Raw genomic sequence first — 23,754 nt, 5'->3', positions numbered from 1 at the left:
TGCCAGCAAGTCTCTTCACCATCTCCAAGTCAAGGACAGACTATGGGAGGTGCACAGTACTACATAGAGCCATTGTTACATGGAACTCTATTCCACGTCAGGTAACTGATGCAAGCAGTAGAATCAGATTTTTTTTTTTTAATGATGGAACAGCGAGGACTGTGAAGAGACACACACAGACGTTGTATTGTAAATATGTGATAGTGGAGTAGTGTCCTGAAAGTGTTATAAAATGTAATATGTAAATAGATATCTATATATCTGCCTTAATGTTGCAAGACCCCAGGAGTGTGGGGATCTTTAAATAATACAAAATAGACAACTACAATGAGAGCACAAAACATTAAGAACACCTTCCCCCTTTTGCCTTCAGAACAGTGTCAATTCATTGGGGGCATTGAGGTGGACTCTATAAGGTGTCAAGCATTCTTTCTACAGGGATGCTGGTCCATGTTGACTTCAATGCTTCCCACAGTTGTGTCAAGTTGGCTGGTGGACGCCTGGCACCTACTACCATACGCCGTTCAAAGGCACTTCAATATTTTGTCTTGCTCATTCACCCTCTGAATGGCACAAATACACAATCCATGTCTCAAAGCTTAAAAATCCTTCTTTAACATGTCTCCTCTCTTTCATCTACACTGATTGAAGTGGATTTAACAGGTGACATCAATAAGGTATTAATAATAGCTTTCACCTTTCGTCAGTCTATGTCATGGAAAGAGCAGGTTTCGTATATGCAGTGTATATTGGTCCTGACAATCTATATACCAAAAATTATTCTGATCTTTTGATTGTATTCACATGACTTGATTCTTGAAATGTGTAAAAGAAAACAGTAACCCATGTGTCCAAAGACAAAATATAGTACTATACAGAAATAGCTGTAGGTCACAAACTACTGAGTTGAATCATATATTATTATTATTATCATATGTTAATCACAAAGACATATTTAAGTTGGAGTGACTGTTGTTTGTACCACACAACGTGATTGATTAACTTGTCCTGAACCACAGAGGTAGAGAACTCAGGTCAATACTTCCTTGTTAAGGGCACGTGACTGTAAAATAAGCCTTCTGTCCGTACTTTAAAGGAAGATATCTGATTATCAACAGTGGGGTCTCTGTTTCCCTAGCTGGGTAAGGCTGATCCCACACAGCCAAAGGGCAACTGACATTTCTGTAGTGTGGTAATTCAATATACCCCCAAAAATGTGCAAAGCTTTCCAACAGATGTGTCATTCCATAAACATTGAGTTTATAAACAGTTACTGATATTAACACAGGATTTCATTATAGTGGATGGGACTTGGATGACATAATGACACCTTACACAACATTTATCACTCGTGATTTTAAGACAACGATAATGCACTGGGGTGACGGTAGGTAGAGAGGTAAGTTATGAGTACAAAAATATACATATATATATATAAATATAACACTTAAATTACATCTCTTATATTTGGCATGGACCTGTAATCTAAAGCGACAAAAATCAAAGAATACATTGATGATGTGAGGATACAATACAAAAATGGAAAGTGTTTAAGGATTCATTCAAGATTCCATCTCTTGCATAGCAACTGTTTGTGCTTATTGAGAGTAGAGAAGAAGGAAAAAAAGCCCTGTTGTAGTATTATACCATTAAAGGCCTCTATCTCTGACTGACTCATCTGTTATTGCAGGGGCAGGCAGCTAAATTACATTAATCTGGGGTGATCCTGAGGCTGATCGTCAGGGATTACAGGAGCTGCTATCCATCCATACCAGCGCATAAATCTCATCTGCACTGGCTCGTTATTAAATTGCATTGGTTTAGGTTTACATTTCTGTTTTGTAGTATTTACTGATGGTTTTGTCAATGGGGTTAACAATTAGCAAATTCTGACACCAATGCATGTGCTAAAATGGCACACGGGGTATATATATATAACCTGGGGAAGATGGATGGGGGATGGTGTGACACGTGGCTGTTTACTTGAAGGACCGGCGGACCTTGCGTCCCTTGAGAGGCTGAGTGGGTCTGTAGTTGTCCTGCATGCAGCAATGTGCCTCTCCGTCCCCACTGAACTTCAAGCTGCGGAATTTACCCATCTGTCAAGCGAGAGAGCGCAAGAAATGGAAAGGGAGATACAATGGTTAGAATCAGAAAGTCAACACTGCGGCCTTTGACTCATGCTAAAGTGGTTGCTGTGGCCTACTGCTCTCCAAAAACGATTTCCTATATTTAGATCATATAATCCCTAAAACAATACCAAATAAGTACCAATGTTCCTATAGACGTCTAACTGATCAATGTAGAGTGAAGTTTTGAGGATAAAGAGTGGAGGATAAATATCAGAGGGGAGAATAGAACAGTATGCGCAATGACACCAGCGTGCAGCTTGGGAACCCCTCTCTGGTAGAGAGTTCACGTAAACCTCACGTGTTAAACCATGTGGGTCTCATAGTCACCTGCAAAGCCATATAAATTTGTCATTAGCACAAACTCCACAATTGGAATCAAAGTAATCAGACGTACAGCCATAAGCAAGTAAGTAAAGAGTGTACATCCAGGTTCCTATAAGAATGAAAATGTCTTCACTAAATTGATATTACTATGCATACCATGACAATGACCGGCTGCAGAGTCTGTACAGTCTCATTTCCTAGTAAAAGTTCAAAATGTAGGTGTAGACCGTATCAATTGACACACTGTTCAACTTGTTCTCATTGACAGCGAAATGTGAAATCACCAAAAACAAATAAAAGTGCATTAATTTTCTTTATTCTGTAGTCTCACACTCTTTAGGCATGGGTCCTAGACCGTCCTACTGTATGTAGGCGAAAGGCTTTTTCTAACACGACATTGCATCAGTACTCTGTCAGAACTGTAAAACTCTCTCCATCCAAGTTATTGCTGCCTTGCGCTACACCTTAACTTTACCTCAGCAATGCATATGGCTGAAAGTGTCGATTTAGGGAGGGCTACAATCTTCATGATGACATTTGTGAGACAATGCTTTTGACTGCAGCTTTTTGAGCTTTCAGTAAACAAGTCTCCTTGGGGACCAAATTTAAATGCCAGCTGGTGAAATTGGACTTCGGGATTTGATATCCCCAAGGCTCAGCATGGAGCTTCAATAATAAATCAAATCAAAGTTTATTGGTGGCGTATACAGTTTAGCAGATGTTATAGCGGATGCAACGAAATGCTTGTGTTACTAGCGCCTAACAGTGCAGCAAAAATGACAAACATGTAATAACACAAATAATAATCAAAAACTAGAAATAAGAAATCAGAATTAATTCAGTTAACAACCCAAATAACACTATCAGTAATCCAAATACAATCTATGCATATATTCACCAATAACATATACTAAGAATGATATGTACAGCAGGAGACACTGTACATTACAATGACTTATGTCAAGAATACAGTGTATAAATAAACAGTGTAACAAAATGTAATGTACAGTAGTAGGTATATTAGAATTAACTATCAAGAATACAGTATACAGTGCCTTTGCAAAGTATTCAAGCCCCTTGATTATTTCCACATTTTGTTACTTTACAGTAAAATGGATTAAATAAAAATCCACAGCAATCTACACACAATACACCATAATTACAAAGCGAAAACAAGTTTTTTGAAATGTATGAAAATTTGTTTTTTATTTTTAACAAAACCTTATTTACATAAACATCCAGACCCTTTGCTATGAGACTCGAAATTGAGCTCAGGTGCATCCTGTTTCCATTGATCCTCCATGAGATGTTTCTACAGGTGGATTGGTGTCCACCTGTGTTAAATTAAATTAATTGAACATGATTTGGAAAGGCGAACACCTGTTTATATAAGGTCCCACAGTTAACAGTGCATGTCAGAGCAAAAACCAAGCCAAAAGGTTGAAGGAATCGTCCGTAGAGCGCAAAGTGTCAAGGCACAGATCTGGGAAAGGGTACCAAAAAAAATATGCAGCATTAAAGGTCCCCAAGGACACAGTGGCCAAGACTTGTCCTAGAAATGGCCACCCGGCCAATCGGGGGAGAAGGGCCTTTGTCAGGGAGGTGACTCTGCCAGAGCTCTAGAGTTCCTCTTTGAAGATAGGAGAACCTTCCAGAAGGACAACCATCTCTGCAGCACTCCACCGACCAGGCCTTAATGGTAGAGTGGCCAGATGGAAGCCACTGCTCAGTAAAAAGGCACATGACAGCCTGCTTGGAGTTTGCCAAAAGGTACCTAAAGACTCTCAGACCATGAGAAACAAGATTCTATGGTCTGATGAAACCAAGATTAAACTCTGGTCTGAATGCCAAGTGGAGGAAACCTGGCACCATCCCTATAGTGAAGAGTGGTGGCAGCATCATGCTGTGAGGATGTTTTTCAGTGGCAGGGACTGGGAGACTAGTCAGGATAGAAGCAAAGATGTACGGAGCAAAGTACAGAGAGATCCTTGATGAAAACCTGCTCCAGAGCGCTCAGGATCTCAGACTGGGGCGAAGGTTCACCTTCCAACAAGACAACGACCCTAAGCACACAGCCAAGACAATGCAGTAGTGGCTTCAGTACAAGTCTCTGAATGTCCTTGAGTGGCCCAGTCAAAGCCTGGACTTGAACCCGATCAAACATCTCTGGAGAGACTTGAAAATAGCTGTGCAGCGACACTCCCCATCCAACCTGACAGAGCTTAAGAGGATCTACAGAGAAGGGGAGAAACTCCCCAAATACAGGTGTGCCAAGCTTGTAGCGTCATACCCAACGGTGCTTCAACAAAGTACTGCGTAGAGGGTCTGAATACTTATGTAAATGTGATTTCACTGTTTTATTTGAAATAAATTAGCATTTCTAGACCTGTTTTTGCTTTGCTATTATGGGGTTTTGTGTAGATTTAAGGGGGGAATTTTTTTTAAAATCCATTTTAGAAAAAGGATGTAATGTAACAAAATGTGGAAAAAGTCAAGGGGTCTGAATACTTTCCGAAGGCACTGTATGAATACACATAGTAAAAAAACAGTATAAAAGAAACGGTCCACTCTTTAATGTCTAATATTTGGGGAGGTGTCTGCTGTGTAGCTATGTACTGTTGCAGATGTGTTTCTTATTTCATCATAGGAAGACAGATTGTCTTTATAAATTATTTACAGACAGACTTCGGAAGTTCTAGGACCGCATGGAGCAACAAATACTTTTTTAGCCCATGATATAGGGAAAGAACATACCTTTACTACGCATGCTTGGTATATCAATATGGGTGAAGGCTACTTTCATAGAAGTGGTGGGCTATTCAAATGATACTGGCAGGAATTACTAAATAAGCACTGTGGGCCACCCCGATAATGTAATCTAAAGTGAAAGCGGCCAAGTCATTAAGTGAATGGCTAAACTTCTGACTATAAAAACTAGAGTACAACTAACCTTGCGGGGGCTGTGTGGCATGGTTGTCTGTGTGGCAGGGTGTGCTACACCTTGGTCAATGAATTGGGGCTGAACTGATGAAGTTGATTAGTGACAATGAAGGTGCTGTGTAAAATTATTGTACCTGGGTAAGGCTGACACTGATTGATTCCTTCAGGACAATCCAGGTGACACTCTCCAGCAGAGGGGGAGTGGTCAGGGAGCCATTGTATGTCCAGTAGTCCAGTGAGTCAGGCAGCAGAGTTTTGGCGTCAAAGTTGGTAAATGTAGTTTGCTTCCCCTACAGAAGACAAATTGTGATTTATACATGTTTAAACAAAGACTTACTTCAACATTCCCATCCAATTCACACTACAGCTAAATTTGAGTAGTAGTCAGTTTTGATTTCACCTTTGATTTGATGGCCTCCAGAGCATCCAGAACCTTTTGTAGTCTGGGGTTTGCAGCACCAAGCTATAGGAAACAAGAATTCACAGTTAAACAAGGGAATCAGGCTACTTTTAGAATTAAATCACAAGGAAGCATAAATAGCATATGAACTAATTCTAAACATTTAAATTGTATTAGATCTGTACCTTCAGAAACACTCCAACTACAGCAAGACCATCGGGATGGCTAGCAGCTTCACCAAAGCTGAGGTACTTGGTGTTCCAGTGCACCAGATGGAGCTTTAAAAACAGAAAGATGTCAGGTTTAGCTCAGGTAGCCAATCAAAATACTGATCTGAAGCCATACAGCTTGTCCGGTTGTCAAATCTAGGTCTTGAACTGCCTACCTCACATGGGAACTTGATTCCATTGACGGTGTGCTCAGAGCCCCTGTAATCACTGGCTCCCCAGTGGAAGTGGAACTGCTTCAGCCTGTATGTGCCGGTGATGGGGCCTCCGGTCAGTGCTGCGAGCAGGAACGCACGGACACACAAACATACACGCACACACTTTTAATGCTGCTCTTCAAAATATCCAAAGTGTCCAAATGCAGGCAAATGACAGATGATTCCTAGTCATCTACTACAGTTACAGGCTGTTGCGTTTGAATTGATTTATCCCCTCGCCTGAGTAGCCTCGTTTCACTGCCCAAAATAAAATGAAACCATCTAGTGTTCAGCGAAATAACACAATGTCATATACAGGTAGCCTAGTCAAATAATTAAAATCCGATCACATTAAACGTTACTCTGTCGCGGGAATTCCACTAACGGTCCGTATGTAGACAAATGTAGCTGATGCTCATTCTGTTTGCTCGAAAATTGACTTTTAAAAAGTAATGTCCGCGTCCATAGACACACATACCAGCTCTACTGGTAGTACTGCTACTACCATCGGTACTGCACCTGTCAACAACAAGTTGTTCAGCTTCCATGAGGACATCCAACGCTAGTATCAGTAATTCTACATTTGTTGCTAGCCCAGCTGGCATGGACACTGACAGTGACAGTTGTGAATCTGATGCAGTCGAAGAGCTACTGCTCTCTTACCCGGGAAAGCCGAACGATGGACCATCGAAGAGGCACAAATATGATAAGAACTACATGATTTGGGGTTCACTTATATTGGTAGTGCCTTTTCTCAGCCACAGTGTGTTATATGTGCAAAAGTACTATATCCCTAACAACTCAAAAGGAACACGTTGGGAAGCAATACCGCAATATGCTTACTTCATAGATTATCTTGATCATAAAATACACTACTATAAAATAAACGATAAGGTAGGGTAGGAAACGTTCGTTTTGAACAATCTAGTCTGCAGACAGGTGTGCTTGCTTCCCGGCACCACGTCAATAGACAACAACCAGACAACTAGCGTCTTTTCAAACACCTGCCTACTCTCAACCCACCTATCAATAGCATCTACTGTACAGCAGCCTATATGCACAAAGACAGTGCATACAGAAATTAATTCACCACAGTGTTTGATATTTGTTTGACACACAGCCACTGAGTTAATATGTAACCAGTTTGCAGCAAGCCTCATTCTCGTTGCCCCTTACCTTACTGAATCCCTGCCTCAGAACCCATCAGAATGTAACTTGTATAGAAAATGAAGGTCATATTTTGTGAAGTGAGAAACGGAGATAATCATGTAATGTATATAATTACATATGGATATGATAAAGGCTTACTTGAACTGTCAGTATCATCCACAAAGCCAACTTGAAAGGAATGGCCATTGTTCAGAATGTCTGTGGAGTTGGATGGGTCATAGTTCAGTTTGAGGGGCTTCAGGGCAGAATCGTAGGATGCTTGGCCACTAATAATATTAATAGGAGACTGCCTGTGCCCATTAGCAATGGGGAAGTCCTTACACCAGTTGACAGGTCCTATGATAGAAAAAACAGAACAAAAACAAAAACAGAAAAAACATACAAATGTATCATTCACTCTATTCTAAACAGTCCAATTGTGTTCTCACAGATACGTTTATGAATTTATGACAATAACCTAACAATGTAGGGCTAATGACTTATTTACAGTAACACACCAGAAAATATTAACACTTATTTACATTTTTTTTTCCCCCAGATAATAAATGCATAGAGCTACTCTTTCATGCAACTGTTGCAATTTAGTTTCAACTAGTAGGTTGCAAAAGTGGAATCAGCGTCAGATGACACTGAATGCCTCACCGTCAGATGGTCCGTAACCCCAGCCATGAGACATGATTATTGACGTCTGCTCCTACGCAAATATAATCACTTTCAAATGGTTAGACCTCGATGCAAGGATCCAATTTGTGATACCCTTGAACAACAGGTGTCAGGGTTTAGGCTATATAGACTTCCCCTCGTATCAGTTGTCCTGTACCTCAAGTGGGTGGGTTTAGCCTCGTTATCTTTTGGCGTCATCAAAGCAGGTGTTCAAGCAGAATCAATACATGAACCGGATCACACCACGTTCTTTTGGTCCCATTCACTGTGGAGCGTGTCGCTCTATCAGTCGACCTGGTCTCAGATGGCGAGAAAGAAGGAGAACCTGTTGAGTGAGTGCATTCCAGACAATATAGTCTTGCCAAAAGCTTTGCTGTTAATAAATTACACACATTTCATGTGTAGTTCCTTCAGCATGGTGTCCTGAGGGTTTTTTCTAGTGCTATCCCAAAATAGATGTTTCTTTCTTCTGTCAGCGAGGCCTGCCAGTTTCACTGACATTGAGCTCTTCTACGTAGTCTCAGCCAGTAGTAGAATACTTAGCCTGTCGTATGTGAGATGTGAAAAGAGCAGAATCGACAAGATGGAAAACAATTACGCAAATCAAACTGCAAAGCATTTTATTTTTTCTATGAACTGCCGATGTCCCTTTGAAGTCGGCGTCCTGTCAGCGTAAAAACCTAATATTATACGCGCAATAGACTCTTCCACTCCAGTGTTTAATTATAGGGACAAAGACTATAGGACGTCAGTCACCAGTAGTAGGCCTACAGGTAATTAGACTTGGCACAATATTTTCCCAGATGTGCATAAATTATTTGCCAAAACTTGTTTTTATGCGCCTACCAGTTTATTCGTCACTTTATAACATCGGTTAAACAAATGTCATTTGGAATGAGTTGACTGGTATGAAACAAGTGCTAATTAAGTACACGTTCCATTTTGTTGATAATGTGACGCATAGTTTTTGGTAATTCAAAATATTCCTTAAAATGCTTTTTTTCGGGATTTGTGTATTTTAATCATTAAAGGACATTTTGCTTTATGTCAAATCCAATAAAAGGTCATGTGCATTTGCTTCCATCTACTGGTACAATGATGTATCACAGACATTGGCATTCGCATATGTCTACTCTCTTCTTAGCAATGACTGCAACATGTGGCAATTGCTGGGTATTGCTTCTTGACAGAATTACTACCAAACTTTAACAAGGTGACGCAGGTGAGTTTAATAATAATGAATAGGCCATATGCGATACAGTTTGGGATCTAACCAGTTGTGCAGTAAGCATGACTTTTCTATATCAGAAATTCTAAACCGACCATGCGGAAACGTTGATTAGAAATAAATCAACATTTCACTGTAATTTTGATAATATTCCATTCTCTTGTGGTGAATATAAATTAGCATATTTATCATGACACAATCACACATGTTGTGCCAGTTCTTCATTTAGAAACGCGTTGTGTTTTATGTAAGCCGTGATTGGATCCCCATGTTTGACAGTTGCTTCTCACATGTACTGTAGCTAGTCTTTTATATTGTTTTTGTCACTGACACATACTCAATGCCAACACATCCCTTTGTGCATTTGACCTGCAAAGGCTGGCTGAGATGATCCATGATTAACACAGTACAGAATATCTTGGAAGTAGGAAGTAAAATGTCTGCTTTAAGATTATATAATTTAAATTATGCTTCAGCATCCTTAACTTTTTTAAATGTATTTTTTGCCACAATTTTTTTCACTGCAAAATGCACATGCACACACTTTTGTTAGGGTGCGGCATAGTTTGTGTCAGCAATTATAGATATTTTTAATTGTACAATATCAGTATGATATATTGTCAAGTCATATCAGGGCAAATCATACTGTGACTCATCTTATTTAGACATCTTGTTAGGTACACAAAGAAACAAAAAGGCATGCATGACCAACCTTCCATCCAAAGAATGCCAGAAATAGTCAAAAGTTGTGTAGATACATATACATAAGAGGCCCTCCTCTGTAATTAGTTGTACTTCTATTGACGTGACCACACACGTCAGCCCTCCAGTTGAGTAAGTGGCCCAAAGAAGATCAGTACTATTACGAGACCTTAGAACATTATTGCATTTCTGTCTAAACAGTTATTGAGTTATTGACAGCCTTCTGTTCAATGTTCTCTACCTCTATAGTACTCTAAATACCTCAGTTCATGTTAAGGTCAAAATAATACAATTTTAAAAAAAATGGCTGACCATTCAAACCAATGAGGGTTCGGAACTTTAAAGCCAGTTATCTCAAACGTCTTTTTGCACATAGAACCTTATAGTCCCAAGCTCTCGCAAAGTCTCAGTGAAAAGGACTCACTAAGCCCACAGAAAGAAGGGCTTGATTTGTCATTTCTACCTATAAACTATTAGTAAGGGACAAAATGACAATGACTAATTGGGTCTATAGTGGGAGAGAATGGGGTAGTGTCATGTATAAATCAGAGTACTAAAATTAGATAAGTTAGATTTACAGATGATTGGGGACCTTTCAACAAAGATCTCACTACTCAGAGGCCCATTGATGGTGTAGACAACATTGTTAGGGTAGAATAGAAATAAATTGGCATCTGGTACAGCGAGTAAACCTAAAACATCTACAAGGCATTATTTAATAGTGAGTTTATTTTTTTTTAAATGTAATGCAGCCATTTGAGATCTTACTTAGACTAAATGAGCCTTTTTACAATTGAAGCAAATCAAACATTTATTGTGATTTTATCCATTCAGCTTTTTTTTCTTACCAAAAAAACATCATCCTACGAACAAAATCAATACGGGGGAATCTCCGCTCTGAAAGGGTGTGATTTAGCCTCTTTTCATGGCACAGATGTGTGTTTTTGTCCCCAGTTCAGATGGAATAGTAAGCCTGAGTATGGGAACAAATGGCACTAACGCAAGGATCTTCTGACGTGATCTCATTTGGCCCATTCATTCATTTCTCTACAATATTTGATTCCTATGCCGATTTCTCTGACTGACAGGAAATGGCATCAGCAGTCTGACAAGTCAGAACAGTTTGACCTTTACAGACAACCAAGTGGAATGCTTTTCCTCACAAATTTTATGTTTCTATACACTTATAAAATAAATACATCCATGTCATTGTTTTTGATCAGGAAATATTTAGAGTATACTATAGCCTAAATGTTCAGTTCATACAAAATGAATGTCAATCTCTCCAAAAAGCAAGATTTAATTTAACTTTCTTCAGTCCCAAACTTAACTTTTTTACATCATCTTCACTAACTAATTTGTTGTCGTTTCTCACAGTTTTGATTTATCAGCAGAATTGTGTGGTGGACTAAATTGCAGCTGTCATGGGTTTTCGTCATGTCCCCCTCTGTTTATAGTGACAGCATGATAGCTAATGAGCCACAGTTGTGAACAAGCCCAATCTGTTTTCAAAGCAGATGCCAGTCCCCATTTGATCTCCACTGAATAACCTGCCATCTCCTCTCTGCATGCACAGTCCCTATTACCTCACAGGGTGGGAGAATCTCTTATTGTCTAGTGCTTTGATAGGTCAGCATGTTGAGCTGTGCGAGTGTATAGTTACAGTATGTGATGTTTCTTCATAAAAAATGTCAATGGGTGAGAGACACTGTGTACAAAACAGCTCTTTTGATGACAGACTGATCAGGTGAATCCAGGTGAAAGCTAGGATCCCTTATGGATGTCACCTGTTAAATCCACTTCAATCATTGTAGATGAAGGAGAGGAGACAGGTTAAAGAAGGATTGTTAAGCTTTAAGACAATTGAGACATGGAGTTGTGTGCAATTCAGATGGTGAATGGACAAGAAAAGAGTGCTTTTGAACTGGTTATGGTAGTAGGTGCCAGGTGAACAGGTTTGAGTGTGTCAAGAATTGCAAACCTGCTGTTTTTTTTCCGTTCAACAGTTTCCTGTGTGTATCAAGTATGGTCCACCAACCAAAGGACATCAACCAACTTGACACGACTATGGGAAACATTTGAGTCAACATCGGCCAGCATCCCTGTGGAATTCTTTCGACACCTTGTAGAGTCCATTCCCAGAAGAATTGAGGCTGTACTGAAGGCAAATGGGGGTGCGGCTCAATATTAAGGTGTTCTTAATGTTTTGTACACTCAGTGTATAAAACTGGTAAAGCTATAGCACACATTGGACATAAACAGTAAAGATTGTTTGAATGCTACTGTTATGGTAAGTAGTTCACTACTATCAAAACTGCAGAATTTTAGGCAGGGGGCTGGAGGACACTGAGTTTTGTAGTCCTGAAAGTAATCCCTCAGCATTTCACTTTAACATGTAAAGCATTGCTTTCAATCATGCAATCATTGCCACATTAGTTACTAACACAGCTACACTGTGTGTGAGATAATAATTAGAAAATTGTTGTATTTTAAAAAGTTGTATTTTATTTTCTAAGGGCCCCTAAAACACAATACACTGCCCCTCTCTTTACACAATGCTGAGATAAAAACAAACTTACATGGATCAGTATTACTGGCAATGGATGGGAACAATCTGCTGTTGCTTTTTAGGGATTATATTGGACAACTCTAGGAAATGCTGTATATTAGGCTATTATTAGCCCACAGTCAATTTTCTTTGTTAGGTCTGTAATGTAGTGAACGTTATGCCATAATCCAGTCTGTCTTTTCATCGTGTGGGATTCCAGTTCCATGTTTTACAGTAGCCAGCGGGTGGGAGGGATATGCCATGTGAACTATGTAATGCCAGCATACTTCTGAGTAAAGTTAAACTAAAGTATATGAATGCCTCAGTTCTTATCAACATAAGCCATCTAAATAACTGGATGTTACAAGGTCTAGATGTATGCTTACAAAAATCTGTTCGGCACAAGTATTCATATCTCTGACAATTTTTTTTAACCATTTTTAAAATACCCCCAAAATATAATACACTGAGTGTACAAAACATTAGGAACATCTGAAGGGGTGGAGACAGGTTAGAGAAGGATTTTCAAGCCTTGATGGATTGCCTATGTTTGCCGTTCAGAGGGTGAATGGGTAAGACGACGGATTTAAGTGCCTTTGAACGGGATATGGTAATAGGTGCCAGGCACGCCAGATTGTCAAGAACTGCAACGCTGCTGGGTTTTTCATGCTCAACAGTTTGCCGTGTGTATCACGAATGGTCCACCACCCAAAGGACATCCAGCCAACTTGACACAAATGTGGGAAGCAATTAAGTCAACATGGGCTAGCATCCTTGTGGGTATATATGGTGTATATGTTTTGTTGAAAATATGATAGAGCAATTCATTGCTATGTTTGGTGGCAATTGTCTATGTGCTGAAGGAAAACATTTTTATAAATAATTCATAATTATACTCTATATTCCCTACGCAATTGTCTTCATCACAACAGCTTAGCAGCCAAAAACAATGAATTGTCCCTAGTCCCTCCGCCATGCCGGGTCTTAGTGGCATCTTGATTTCTGCTGTGTGGGTTTTCCTCCTCTATGCGTTGCATCAACAGAGCGAGCTGTCAGGTGCATGGAGCAGAGGCTCGTGCGGTTTGATACCTATACTGCCCACCACCAGTCGCTTCTATTATTTCTCATAAACGGTTGTTTCATTTAGGATTTATCGAATATCATTCCACTCATGAATGTTGACTTGAGAATACTCTGAAGGTAAGCTCTCAATATTTTTCCGATATGTTGCATGTTTTCCTCCATACAAATAGCAAGTGGTTGATTTGATGAATATACTGATGGTGAGGAATGGACCACATTAGCCTACTATCTACCTTCTTTGACAACTGTTTGCTGGCCGAAAGGCATTCTTTTAAAATAGGCTACATTGTAACCACCAACATGATGGTTGTAACACACACACACAAACACTTATCGCACAATGAAATTCCATAATTCTAGCGCGGATACAGCAGCCCACATCAGTTGCACACAGCAGCGCAACATATGAAGCACGATGAAGACCGCAAAAGCCAAGCCTGCTGCTCCTACACATGTCGTGAATAGTCTGTGCGCTGTTTGAGTTAAAGCTATCGATGAATGCATGCACATTTTCTGACAGTATTCTATTATTTTTCTCGTCTTGGAATGCAGTGCATGCTGTGTCTATAGCTCGTGAGTCATTTAACTGTTCAATAAGTGTTTGGAAACAAGTTTTTGCTATTTGCATAGTTGAACATGAGTGTTTTGATCAAACACACTTTCTTCCGATTAGTATATCAAATAGCCTACTAATCAGGAGACAAATTGTAGTATTTCATAGATGTATACTTTTGCTCTAAAGTATTGCTTCAAGTCATGGACAGAGATGGGCGTTATCATTCTCGCAGAGAGAAGACGAGAGAGAAGACATCAGTGTTGCAGATTTATCTATGTAACTAAGCAGGTATTGCCAGGGTTTCCCCTCCTAAATATTAATACCTATATCAGATGGCACTTTTTTAGGGTCTTCCTCTGACATAGAGGTCCTCGATGGCAGGAAGCTCGGCCCCAGTGATGTACTGGGCTGTACACACTGCCCTCTGTAGTGTCTTGCTGTTGGATGCCAAGTAGTTGCCATACCAAGCGGTGATGCAGCCAGTCAAGATGCTCTCAAGGGTAGAGCTGTATAACTTTTTGAGGATCTGTGGGCCCATGCCAAATATTTTCAGCCTCCTGAAGGGGGACGAGGCGTTGTCGTGCTCTCTTCACGACTGCGTTTGTGTGTGTGAACCATGATAATTCCTTAGTGATGTGGACAACGAGGAACTTGAAGCTCTGGATCTGCTCCATTACAGCCCTGTCAATGTGGATGGGGGTGCTCAGCCCTCTTCCTGTAGTCCACGATCATCTCCTTTGTCTTGCTGACATTGAGGGAAAGGTTGGCACCACACTGCCAGGTCTCTGACCTCCTCCCTGTAGGCTGTCTCATTGTCGTCCGTGATCCAGCCTACCACCGTTGTCATCTGCAAACTTAATTATATTGTTGGAGTTGTGCACTGCCACGCAGTCGTGGCTGAACATGGAGTACAGGAAGGGACTTAGGGGTGCATGCTAAGTGGCCCCGATTGTTGAGGGTCAGCATGGTGAATGTGTTGCCTACATTCACCACCTGGGAGTGGACCATCAGGATGTCCAGGATCCAGTTGCAAAGGGAGGTTTAAAATGTTGCCGGAAGGGATGGCTGTTGTTTTACGGGCTCTTAACCAATTGTCCTATTTTTGTGAGTTCTTTTAGCATTGTTTGTAACTTATTTTGTAAATAATGTTGATGTTGCCGTCTCTTATGACCGAAAAAAGCTTCTGGATATCAGACCAGATATCAGTGAGTAATCTGACCAGATATCAGATTACTCACCTCAAACTGGACAAAGATTTTTTCTTTTGAGTTGAACGCAAAGGATAAAATGTTGCTCCCAGACAAGGCCCAAATCCCTGTCATTCATATGAAGGAAATACAGGGGGTGAAGATCAGGGTACCTTGTGAGAATGTCAGTGAGTGGGTAACCTGCCTCTACCATCTGTTCTATTGACCAATGTGCAAACACTGTAGAATAAACTGGATGAGCTCCGTTTGAGACTATCCTACCAACGGGACATTAAAAACTGTAAAAGCTTATGTTTCACAGAGTCATAGCTGAACGACGACATGGATAATATATACACTGCTCAAAAAAATTAAGGGAACACTAAAACACATCCTAGATCTGAATGAAATATTCTTATTAAATACTTTTTCTTTACATAGTTGAATGTGCTGACACAAATGATTTCCATTGATAATTTTTATCAACCCATGGAGGGCCTGGATTTGAAGTCACACTCAAAATTAAAGTGGAAAACCATACTACAGGCTGATCCAACTTTGATGTAATGTCCTTAAAACAAGTCAAAATGAGGCTCAGTAGTGTGTGTGTGTGGCCTCCACGTGCCTGTATGACCTCCCGACAACGCCTGGGCATGCTCCTGATGAGGTGGCGGATGGTCTCCTGAGGGATCTCCTCCTAGACCTGGACTAAAGCATCCGCCAACTCCTGGACAGTCTGTGGTGCAACGTGGCGTTGGTGGATGGCGCGCAACCCCCACCTGTGGACGTCGGGCCCTCATACCACCCCCATGGAGGCTGTTTCTGACCGTTTGAGCAGACACATGCACATTTGTGGCCTGCTGGAGGTCATTTTGCAGGGCTCTGGCAGTGCTCCTCCTGCTCCTCCTTGCACAAAGGCGGAGGTAGCGGTCCTGCTGCTGGGTTGTTGCCCTCCTACGGCCTCCTCCACGTCTCCTGATCTACTGGCCTGTCTCCTGGTGGCGGCTCCATGCTCTGGACACTACGCTGACAGACACAGCAAACCTTCTTGCCACAGCTCTCATTGACGTGCCATCCTGGATGAGCGGCACTACCTGAGCCACTTGTGTGGGTTGTAAACTCAGTCTCATGCTACCACTAGAGTGAAAGCACCGCCAGCATTCAAAAGTGACCAAAACATCAGCCAGGAAGCATAGAAACTGAGAAGTGGTCTGTGGTCCCACCTGAAGAACCACTCCTTTATTGGGGGTGTCTTGCTAATTGCCTATAATTTCCACCTGTTGTCTATTCCATTTGCACAACAGCATGTGAAATTTGTCAATCAGTGTTGCTTCCTAAGTGGACAGTTTGATTTCACAGAAGTGTGATTGACTTGGAGTTACATTGTGTTGTTTTAAGTGTTCCCTTTTATATTTTTGAGCAGTGTAGTTGGCTGGGTTTTCCCTTGCATCGGCAGGACAGAACAGCTACATCCGGTAAGACGATGGGGTGGGGGTGTGTCTATTTGTCAATAAGAGCTGGTGCGCAATGTCTATTTAAGGTAGTCTCGTGGTATTGCTCACCTGAGGTAGAATACCTCATGATAAGCTGTAGATCACACGATCTATCAAGAGTTTATATTTTTTGTAGCCGTCTATTTACCACCACAAACCGATGCTGGCACTAAGACTGCATTCAACGAGCTGTATAAGACTATAAACAAACAAGAATATGCTCACTAAGCTGAGGATCCTTGGACTAAACACCTCCCTCTGCATCTGGATCCTGGACTTTCTGACGAGCCACCCCCAGGTGGTAAGGGTAGGCAACAACATATCTGCCACGCTGATCCTCAACACAGGGGCTCCTTAGGGTGCATGCTTAGTCCCCTCCTGTTCTCCCTGTTCACCCACGACTGCGTGGCCAAGCATGACACACACCATCTAAGTTTTGACTACACAACGGTGGCAGGCCTGATCACCGACAACGATGAGACAGTCTTTAGTGGGCAGGTTGAAGACATGGCATTGTGTTGCCAGGACAACAACCTCTCCCTCAGCGTGAGCAAGACAATGGAGATTATTGTGGACTACAGAAAAAGGATGGCCAAACACTTTCCCATTCATATTGACGGGGCTATAGTGGAGCAGGTTGAGAGTTAAGGTCCTTGGTGTCCACATCACCAACAAACTATCATGGTCCAAACACAGCAAGACATTTGTGAAGAGGGCACAACAATGCCTTTTCCCCCTCATGAGACTGAAAAGATTTGGCATTGGTCCCCAGATCCTCAAAGTTCTACAGCTGCTCCATTGAGAGCATCCTGACTGGTTGCATCACCGCCTGGTATGGCAACTGCTCGGCATCCGACCGTAAGGTGCTACAGAGTGTAGTGCGTACAGCCCAGTACATCACTGGGGCCAAGCTTCCTGCCATCTAGGACCTATATACAAGGCGTTGTCAGAGGAAGGCCCCAAAAATGTTCATAGTCTCCAGTCACCCAAGTCATAGACGTTTCTCTCTGCTACCGCGCAGTACCGGAGCACCAAGTCTAGGTCCAAAAGGCTCGTATTTCTGTTCAAAATGTTGTATCAATACTTCCCATATGTGCCTAATTAGGTTATTAATGCATTTTCATGTTCAAAATTGTGCACTCCTCAAACAATAGCATGGTAATCTTTTACTGTAATAGCTACTGTAAATTGGACGGTGGAGTTAGATTAACAAGAATTTAAGCTTTCTGCCAAAATTAGATATGTCTATGTCCTGGGAAATGTTCTTGTTACTTACAACGTCATGCGGGATTGGTGTGCCGTCCACGGGACGGTTGAGCTAAAGTAGGCTAATGCGATTAGCATGAGGTTGTAAGTAACAAGAACGTTTCCAAGGACACAATAGCAGTACCCACCCGTAGCATGCGCTCCAGCAGTTATATTTCACTGGTCATCCCCAAAGCAAACTCCTTCTTTGGCTGCCTTTCCTTCCAGTTCTCTGCTGCCAATGACTGGAAAGAATTGCAAAAAAAAAATCACTGAATCACTGAACCCTCCCTCAGTAGCTTTAGCCTCTCTGGGATATGTGGGACGGTAGCGTCCCACCTGGCCAACATCCAGTGAAAATGCAGAGCACCAAATTCAAATAAATTACTATAAAAATTCAACTTTGATGAAATCACACATTCAATATACCAAATTAAAGCTGCACTTGTGAATCCAACCGTGTCAGATTTCAAAAATGCTTTAACGCAAACGATGCTATTATCTGAGCATGGCACCCCAGTAAACAAAGAAGCATATTTCAACCCTGCAGGCACGACACAAAACACAGAAATAGAAATATAATTCATGCCTTTGACGAGCTTCTTCTGTTGGCACTCCAATATGTCCCATAAACATCACAAATGGTCCTTTTGTTCGATTAATTCCGTCGATTATATATATCCAAAATGTCAATTTATTTGGTGCGTTTGATCCAGAAAAACACAGGTTCAACTTGCGCAACGTGACTACAGAATATCTCAAATGTTACCTGTAAGCATGGTCTAAACATTTCAAACTACAACTTTAGGTATTTTTTTAACGTAAATAATCGATCAAATTGAAGACGGAATCTGTGTTCAATACCGGAGGAAAACAAAGTGGAGCGTGCTTTCAGGTCACGCGCCTCTAACAAAGAGTACACTCCCCCCCCCCGTGCCTCATTCTGTACAGTGTTACTTCTTAATTTCTCAAAGGAAAAACCTCAACCAATTTATAAAGACTGTTGACATCCAGTGGAAGCGATAGGAACTGCAGGAAAGTCGATTAGAAATCTGGATTCCCAATGAAAACACATTGAAAAGAGTGACCTCGAAAAAATAATAATAATAAAATAAAATCTGAACTGTTTGTCCTCTGGGTTTCGCCTGCCAAATAAGTTCTGTTATACTCACAGACATGATTCAAACAGTTTTAGAAACTTCAGTGTTTTCTATCCAAATCTACTAATAATAGCTTCTGGGTCTGAGTAACAGGCCATTTACTTTGGACATGCTTTTCATCCGGGCGTGAAAATATTGCCCCCTGTCCCAAAGAATTTAAGCACCAGCTTACCGATCATTGCACCCGTACACAGCCCATCTGTAAATAGCCCACCCAACTAACTCATCCCCATATTATTTTTTTGCTCCTTTGCATCCTAGTATCTCTACTTGCACATCTATCACGCCAGTGTTTAATTGCTAAATTGTAATTATATTGCCATTATGGCCTATTTATTGCCTTTACCTCCCTAATCTTACTACATTTGCACAAACTGTATATATATTTTTCTGTTGTTATTGAATGTTTGTTTATCCCATGTGTAACTCAGTAGTAAATGAGAAGTTGTTCTCAACTGGCCTACCTGTTAATTAAAAAATAAAATAAAAAACATTGGCTACGGAGAGGCATTGATCATAGCAGGGAGGTGTTCAGTCCCAGGGCCCTGAGCTTAATGACCAGCTTGGAAGGGACTATGGTGTTGAAAGCTGAGCTGTAGTCATTTAATAGCATTCTCATATAGGTATTCATTTAGTCAAGATGTGATTGGGCAGTATGCAGTGCTGTGGCAATTGTCCCTGGATCTGTTGAGGTGCAATGCATTTTGAAGTGGGACCAGGGTGTCAGGTAACCAGGGTGTCAGGTAAGGTGGAGCTGATTTGGTCCTTGACCAGCTTCTCTAAGCACTCACTTCTGTCATCATGAAGTGCCACAGGGCGATGGCTGTTTAGGCAAGTTTGCTTTGTTTGGTTGGGTACAGGGACAATGATAGACAACTTGAAACATGTGGAGATTACACAATGAAATGGGGAGAGGTTGAATATGTTAATAAATACTCCAGCCATACCATCTGGGCCGGCTGCTTTGAATGTATTCTCAGACTTAAGTCTTACTCACTTTGTCCACAGAGAAAGAGAGCACCCTGCAGCGGAGATTCTCATTGGAGGATCAATGTTTTCCTTGGAGCAAACGTAAAAAGGTTTTTAGCTCGTCTGGGACTGCGGCATTGGTGTTCGCCACGTAGCTGGTTTTCCCTTTATACAGTAGTCCTTGCAACATGTCTTGCATGATTTGAATTGCGATTCCATTTTGTCACTGTACTGTGTTTTTGTATCTGATTGATTTTGTTGCCATTTACCCACGGTTTTTGGTTGGGATATGATACAGTTGAAGTCGGAAGTTTACATACATTTAGGTTGAAGTCATTAAAACCTGTTTATCAACCACTCCTCAAATTTCTTGTTAACAAACTATAGTTTTGGCAAGTCAGTTAGGACAACTACTTTGCATGACAAGTAATTTTTCCAACAATTGTTTACAGACAGATTATTTCACTTAATTCACTGTATCACAATTCCAGTGGGTCAGAAGTTTACATACACTAAGTTGACCGTGCCTTTAAACAGCTTGGAAAATTCCAGAAAATGATGTCATTAGAAGCTTCTGACAGGCTAATTGACATTTGAGTCAATTGGAGGTGTACCTGTGGCTGTATTTCAAGGCCTACCTTCAAACTCAGTGTGTCTGCTTGACATCATGAGAAAATCAAAAGAAATCAGCCAAGATCTCAGAAAAAAATTGTAGACCTCCGCAAGTCTGGTTCATCCTTGGGAGCAATTTCCAAATGCCTGAAGATACTCAACTGTTATTCTGACAGCTGAAATAAGTCACTCTCTACTATTATTCAGACTTTTCAAATTCTTAGGATCACCACTTTCTTCTAAATAACCTAAGACAGGGAATTTTTACTAGGATTAAATGTCAGTAATTGTGAAACTGAGTTTAAATGTATTTGGCCAAGGTGGATGTAAATTTCCGATTTCAACTGTATGTACAATAAACTCAGAAAAAAAAGAAACGTCCTCACTGTCAACTGCGTTTATTTTCAAACTTAACATCTGTAAATATTTGTATGAACATTAACAAGATTCAACAACTGAGACATAAACTGAACAAGTTCCACTGACATGTGACTAACAGAAATGGAACAATGTGTCCCTGAACAAAGGGAGGTCCAAATCAAAAACAACCGTCAGTATCTGGTGTTGCCACCAGCTGCATTAAGTACTGAAGTGCATCTCCTCCTCATCGACTGCACCAGATTTGCCAGTTCTTGCTGTGAGACGTTACCCCACTCTTCCACCAAGGCACCTGCAAGTTCCCGGACATTTTTGGGGGGAATGGCCCTAGCCCTCACCCACCGATCCAACAGGTCCCAGACGTGCTCAATGGGATTGAGATGTGGGCTCTTCACTGGCCATGGCAGAACACTGACATTCCTGTCTTCCAGGAAATCACGCACAGAATGAGCAGTATGGCTGGTGGCACTGTCATGCTGGAGGGTCATGTCAGGATGAGCCTGCAGGGAGAGTAACACATGAGGGAGGAGGATGTCTTCCCTGTAACGCACAGCCTTGAGATTGCCTGCAATGTGTCACAGCATCATCGGACTGAGCTTGTTGACACCGCCCCAGACCATGATGGACCCTCCACCTCCAAATCGATCCCACTACAGAGTACAGGCCTTGGTATAACGCTCATTCCTTTGATGATAAATGCAAATCTGACTGTCACCCCAGGTGAGACAAAACCGCGACTCGTCTGTATAGAGCACTTTTTGCCAGCCCTGTCTGGTCCAGCGACGGTGGGTTTGTGCCCATAGGCGACGTTGTTGCCGGTGATATCTGGTGAGGACCAGCCTTACAACAGGCCTACAAGCCCTCAGTCCAGCCTATTGTGGACAGTCTGAGCACTGATGGAGGGATTGTGCGTTCCTGGTGTAACTCGGGCAGTTGTTGTTGCCATCCTGTACCTGTCCCGCGGGTGTGATGTTCGGATGTACCGATCCTGTGCCGGTGTTGTTACACGTGGTCTACCACTGCGAGGACGATCAGCTGTCTGCCCTGGCTCCCTGTAGCTCTGTCTTATGCGTCTCACTGTACGGACAATGCAATTTATTGCACTGGCCACATCTGCAGTCCTCCTTGCAGCATGCCTAAGGCACGTTCACGCAGATGAGTAGGTACCCTGGGCATCTTGATTTTGGTGTTTTTCAGAGTCAGTTGAAAGGCCTCTTTAGTGTCCTACGTTTTCATAACTGTGACCTTAATTGCATACTGTCTAAGCTGTTACAGTTAGTGTCTTAATGACTGTTCCACAGGTGCATGTTCATTGAACAAGCATGGGATACAGTGTTTAAACCCTTTACAATGAAGATCTGAAGTTATTTAGACTTTTACAAATTATATTTCAACGACCGTGTCCTGAAAAAGGGACGTTTCTATTTTTGCTGAGTTTGTGGGATATGCATCGTATGATATGTACCATGTTTGAGAGACCAGGTGGGATTGTAAAAGTATTGTTCTGTGGAAAGACCATAACAAAAGGCATTACATTTGATTAAAGGTCAAAATTGGTCCAGAGACAGAGCAGGGAGTAATTGGGTAAAGAGTTGATTAAAAAAAACTAATCAATGTAATATACAGGACATTTTGACTTAACTGGCATCTGTCATGCTCTGCCGTTTTCTAAGAAAGAGCTCTGCTCTCCAAGAACGTATTGGGCTAGGCTACTATCATCCTCGGCCACTTTTTACATTTCACTGGATTAGTATTCCTTTTTAAAGCTGCAATATAACCTTTTGGGGCAACCGACCAAATTCCCCATAGAAATGTGAGTTATAGATCAGTCTCATTGAAAGCAAGTCTAAAAAGCAGTAGATAAGTTCTAATGCTTTTTCTATGCTTTCTGTTCTTATGTTTTGTTTTTGCATCTTTTACTTTCATTTTTTGACACCAGCTTAAAACAGCTGGTGATTGAAAATATTTCACAATGGTTTAGATGGTACAATATTTCTCCACTTGTTTTGTCACAATCTGAAATTACTACTTTAATTACTTCTTATTTGTCAGCAAGAGTCCTAAACACCGGAGGAATCAACTTAGAAAGATTTGGTTGTCAACTTCATTGTGCCACACACTACGAGGGAGGATAGATATTGCATTTCAATTGAGTTAGGCCCAATAATATACTGTTTGTAGATAATGTAGCAGTGTCAGTGTCTTCGCATCACAGGCTGCACTATCACAGTATCACAAAGTGGAACTGATTGTCAAGCACCAAGTATCCTCTGCATCACAGTCCCCCTCTCACTGTGTGTTAGAACTATATCAGGATTACATATACTGCCATTCAAAAGTTTGGGGTCACTTACAAATGTTCTTGTTTTTGAAAGAAAAACCAAAAAAATGTGTCCATTTAAAATAACATCAACGTATCCAAAATACAGTGTAGACATTGTAAATAACTATTGTAACTGGAAACCGCAGATTTTTTTTTTAATGGATTATCTACATAGGTGTACAGAGGCCCATTTATCAGCAACCATCACTCCTGTGTT

General features: G+C 41.2%; 2 protein-coding genes across 4 annotated transcripts in view; one reads left to right on the top strand and one right to left on the bottom strand.

The window, feature by feature from the left end:
* Window positions 1-906: 906 nt before the first annotated feature.
* On the bottom strand, window positions 907-8,173 carry LOC112226915 (carbonic anhydrase). The gene is made up of 7 exons (XM_024391584.2): window positions 8,033-8,173; window positions 7,529-7,726; window positions 6,182-6,300; window positions 5,982-6,074; window positions 5,797-5,859; window positions 5,531-5,686; window positions 907-2,099 (listed from the first exon to the last, which is right to left on the bottom strand). Exons 1-7 carry the CDS (start codon window positions 8,064-8,066, stop codon window positions 1,980-1,982), a joined length of 783 nt encoding a protein of 260 aa, XP_024247352.1. The 5' UTR covers window positions 8,067-8,173; the 3' UTR covers window positions 907-1,979.
* Window positions 8,174-8,304: 131 nt separating this feature from the next.
* The window catches only part of LOC112226914 (disks large-associated protein 1-like), a 129,075-nt gene continuing 113,625 nt past the window's right edge, over window positions 8,305-23,754 (top strand). For 2 of the 3 annotated variants that reach the window (XM_024391582.2, XM_024391583.2), the window contains exon 1: window positions 8,305-8,385. The gene's annotated coding sequence lies outside the window, so the exon portion shown is untranslated. Of the gene's footprint in view, window positions 8,386-13,582; window positions 13,732-23,754 lie in introns of those variants that run through there. The other variant, XM_024391581.2, reaches the window with a different exon arrangement.

Source organism: Oncorhynchus tshawytscha, linkage group LG28 (assembly GCF_018296145.1).
Source record: "Oncorhynchus tshawytscha isolate Ot180627B linkage group LG28, Otsh_v2.0, whole genome shotgun sequence".
Classification (NCBI taxonomy): Eukaryota; Metazoa; Chordata; class Actinopteri; order Salmoniformes; family Salmonidae; genus Oncorhynchus; species Oncorhynchus tshawytscha.
The sequence above is the reverse complement of the archived record's forward strand: the minus strand, read 5'-3'. Positions and strand labels throughout refer to the sequence as shown.

Bases quoted from the DNA above. Each gene is read 5' to 3' on its own strand.
- LOC112226915 (XM_024391584.2), bottom strand. From the start codon at position 8,066: ATGTCTCATGGCTGGGGTTACGGACCATCTGACG. The intron at 6,301-7,528 runs GTAAGCCTTTAT...TCCTGCTCGCAG, and splicing joins GGATGATACTGACAGTTCAA to CACTGACCGGAGGCCCCATC. The intron at 5,687-5,796 runs GTGAAATCAAAA...TGTCTTCTGTAG, and splicing joins TGGAGGCCATCAAATCAAAG to GGGAAGCAAACTACATTTAC.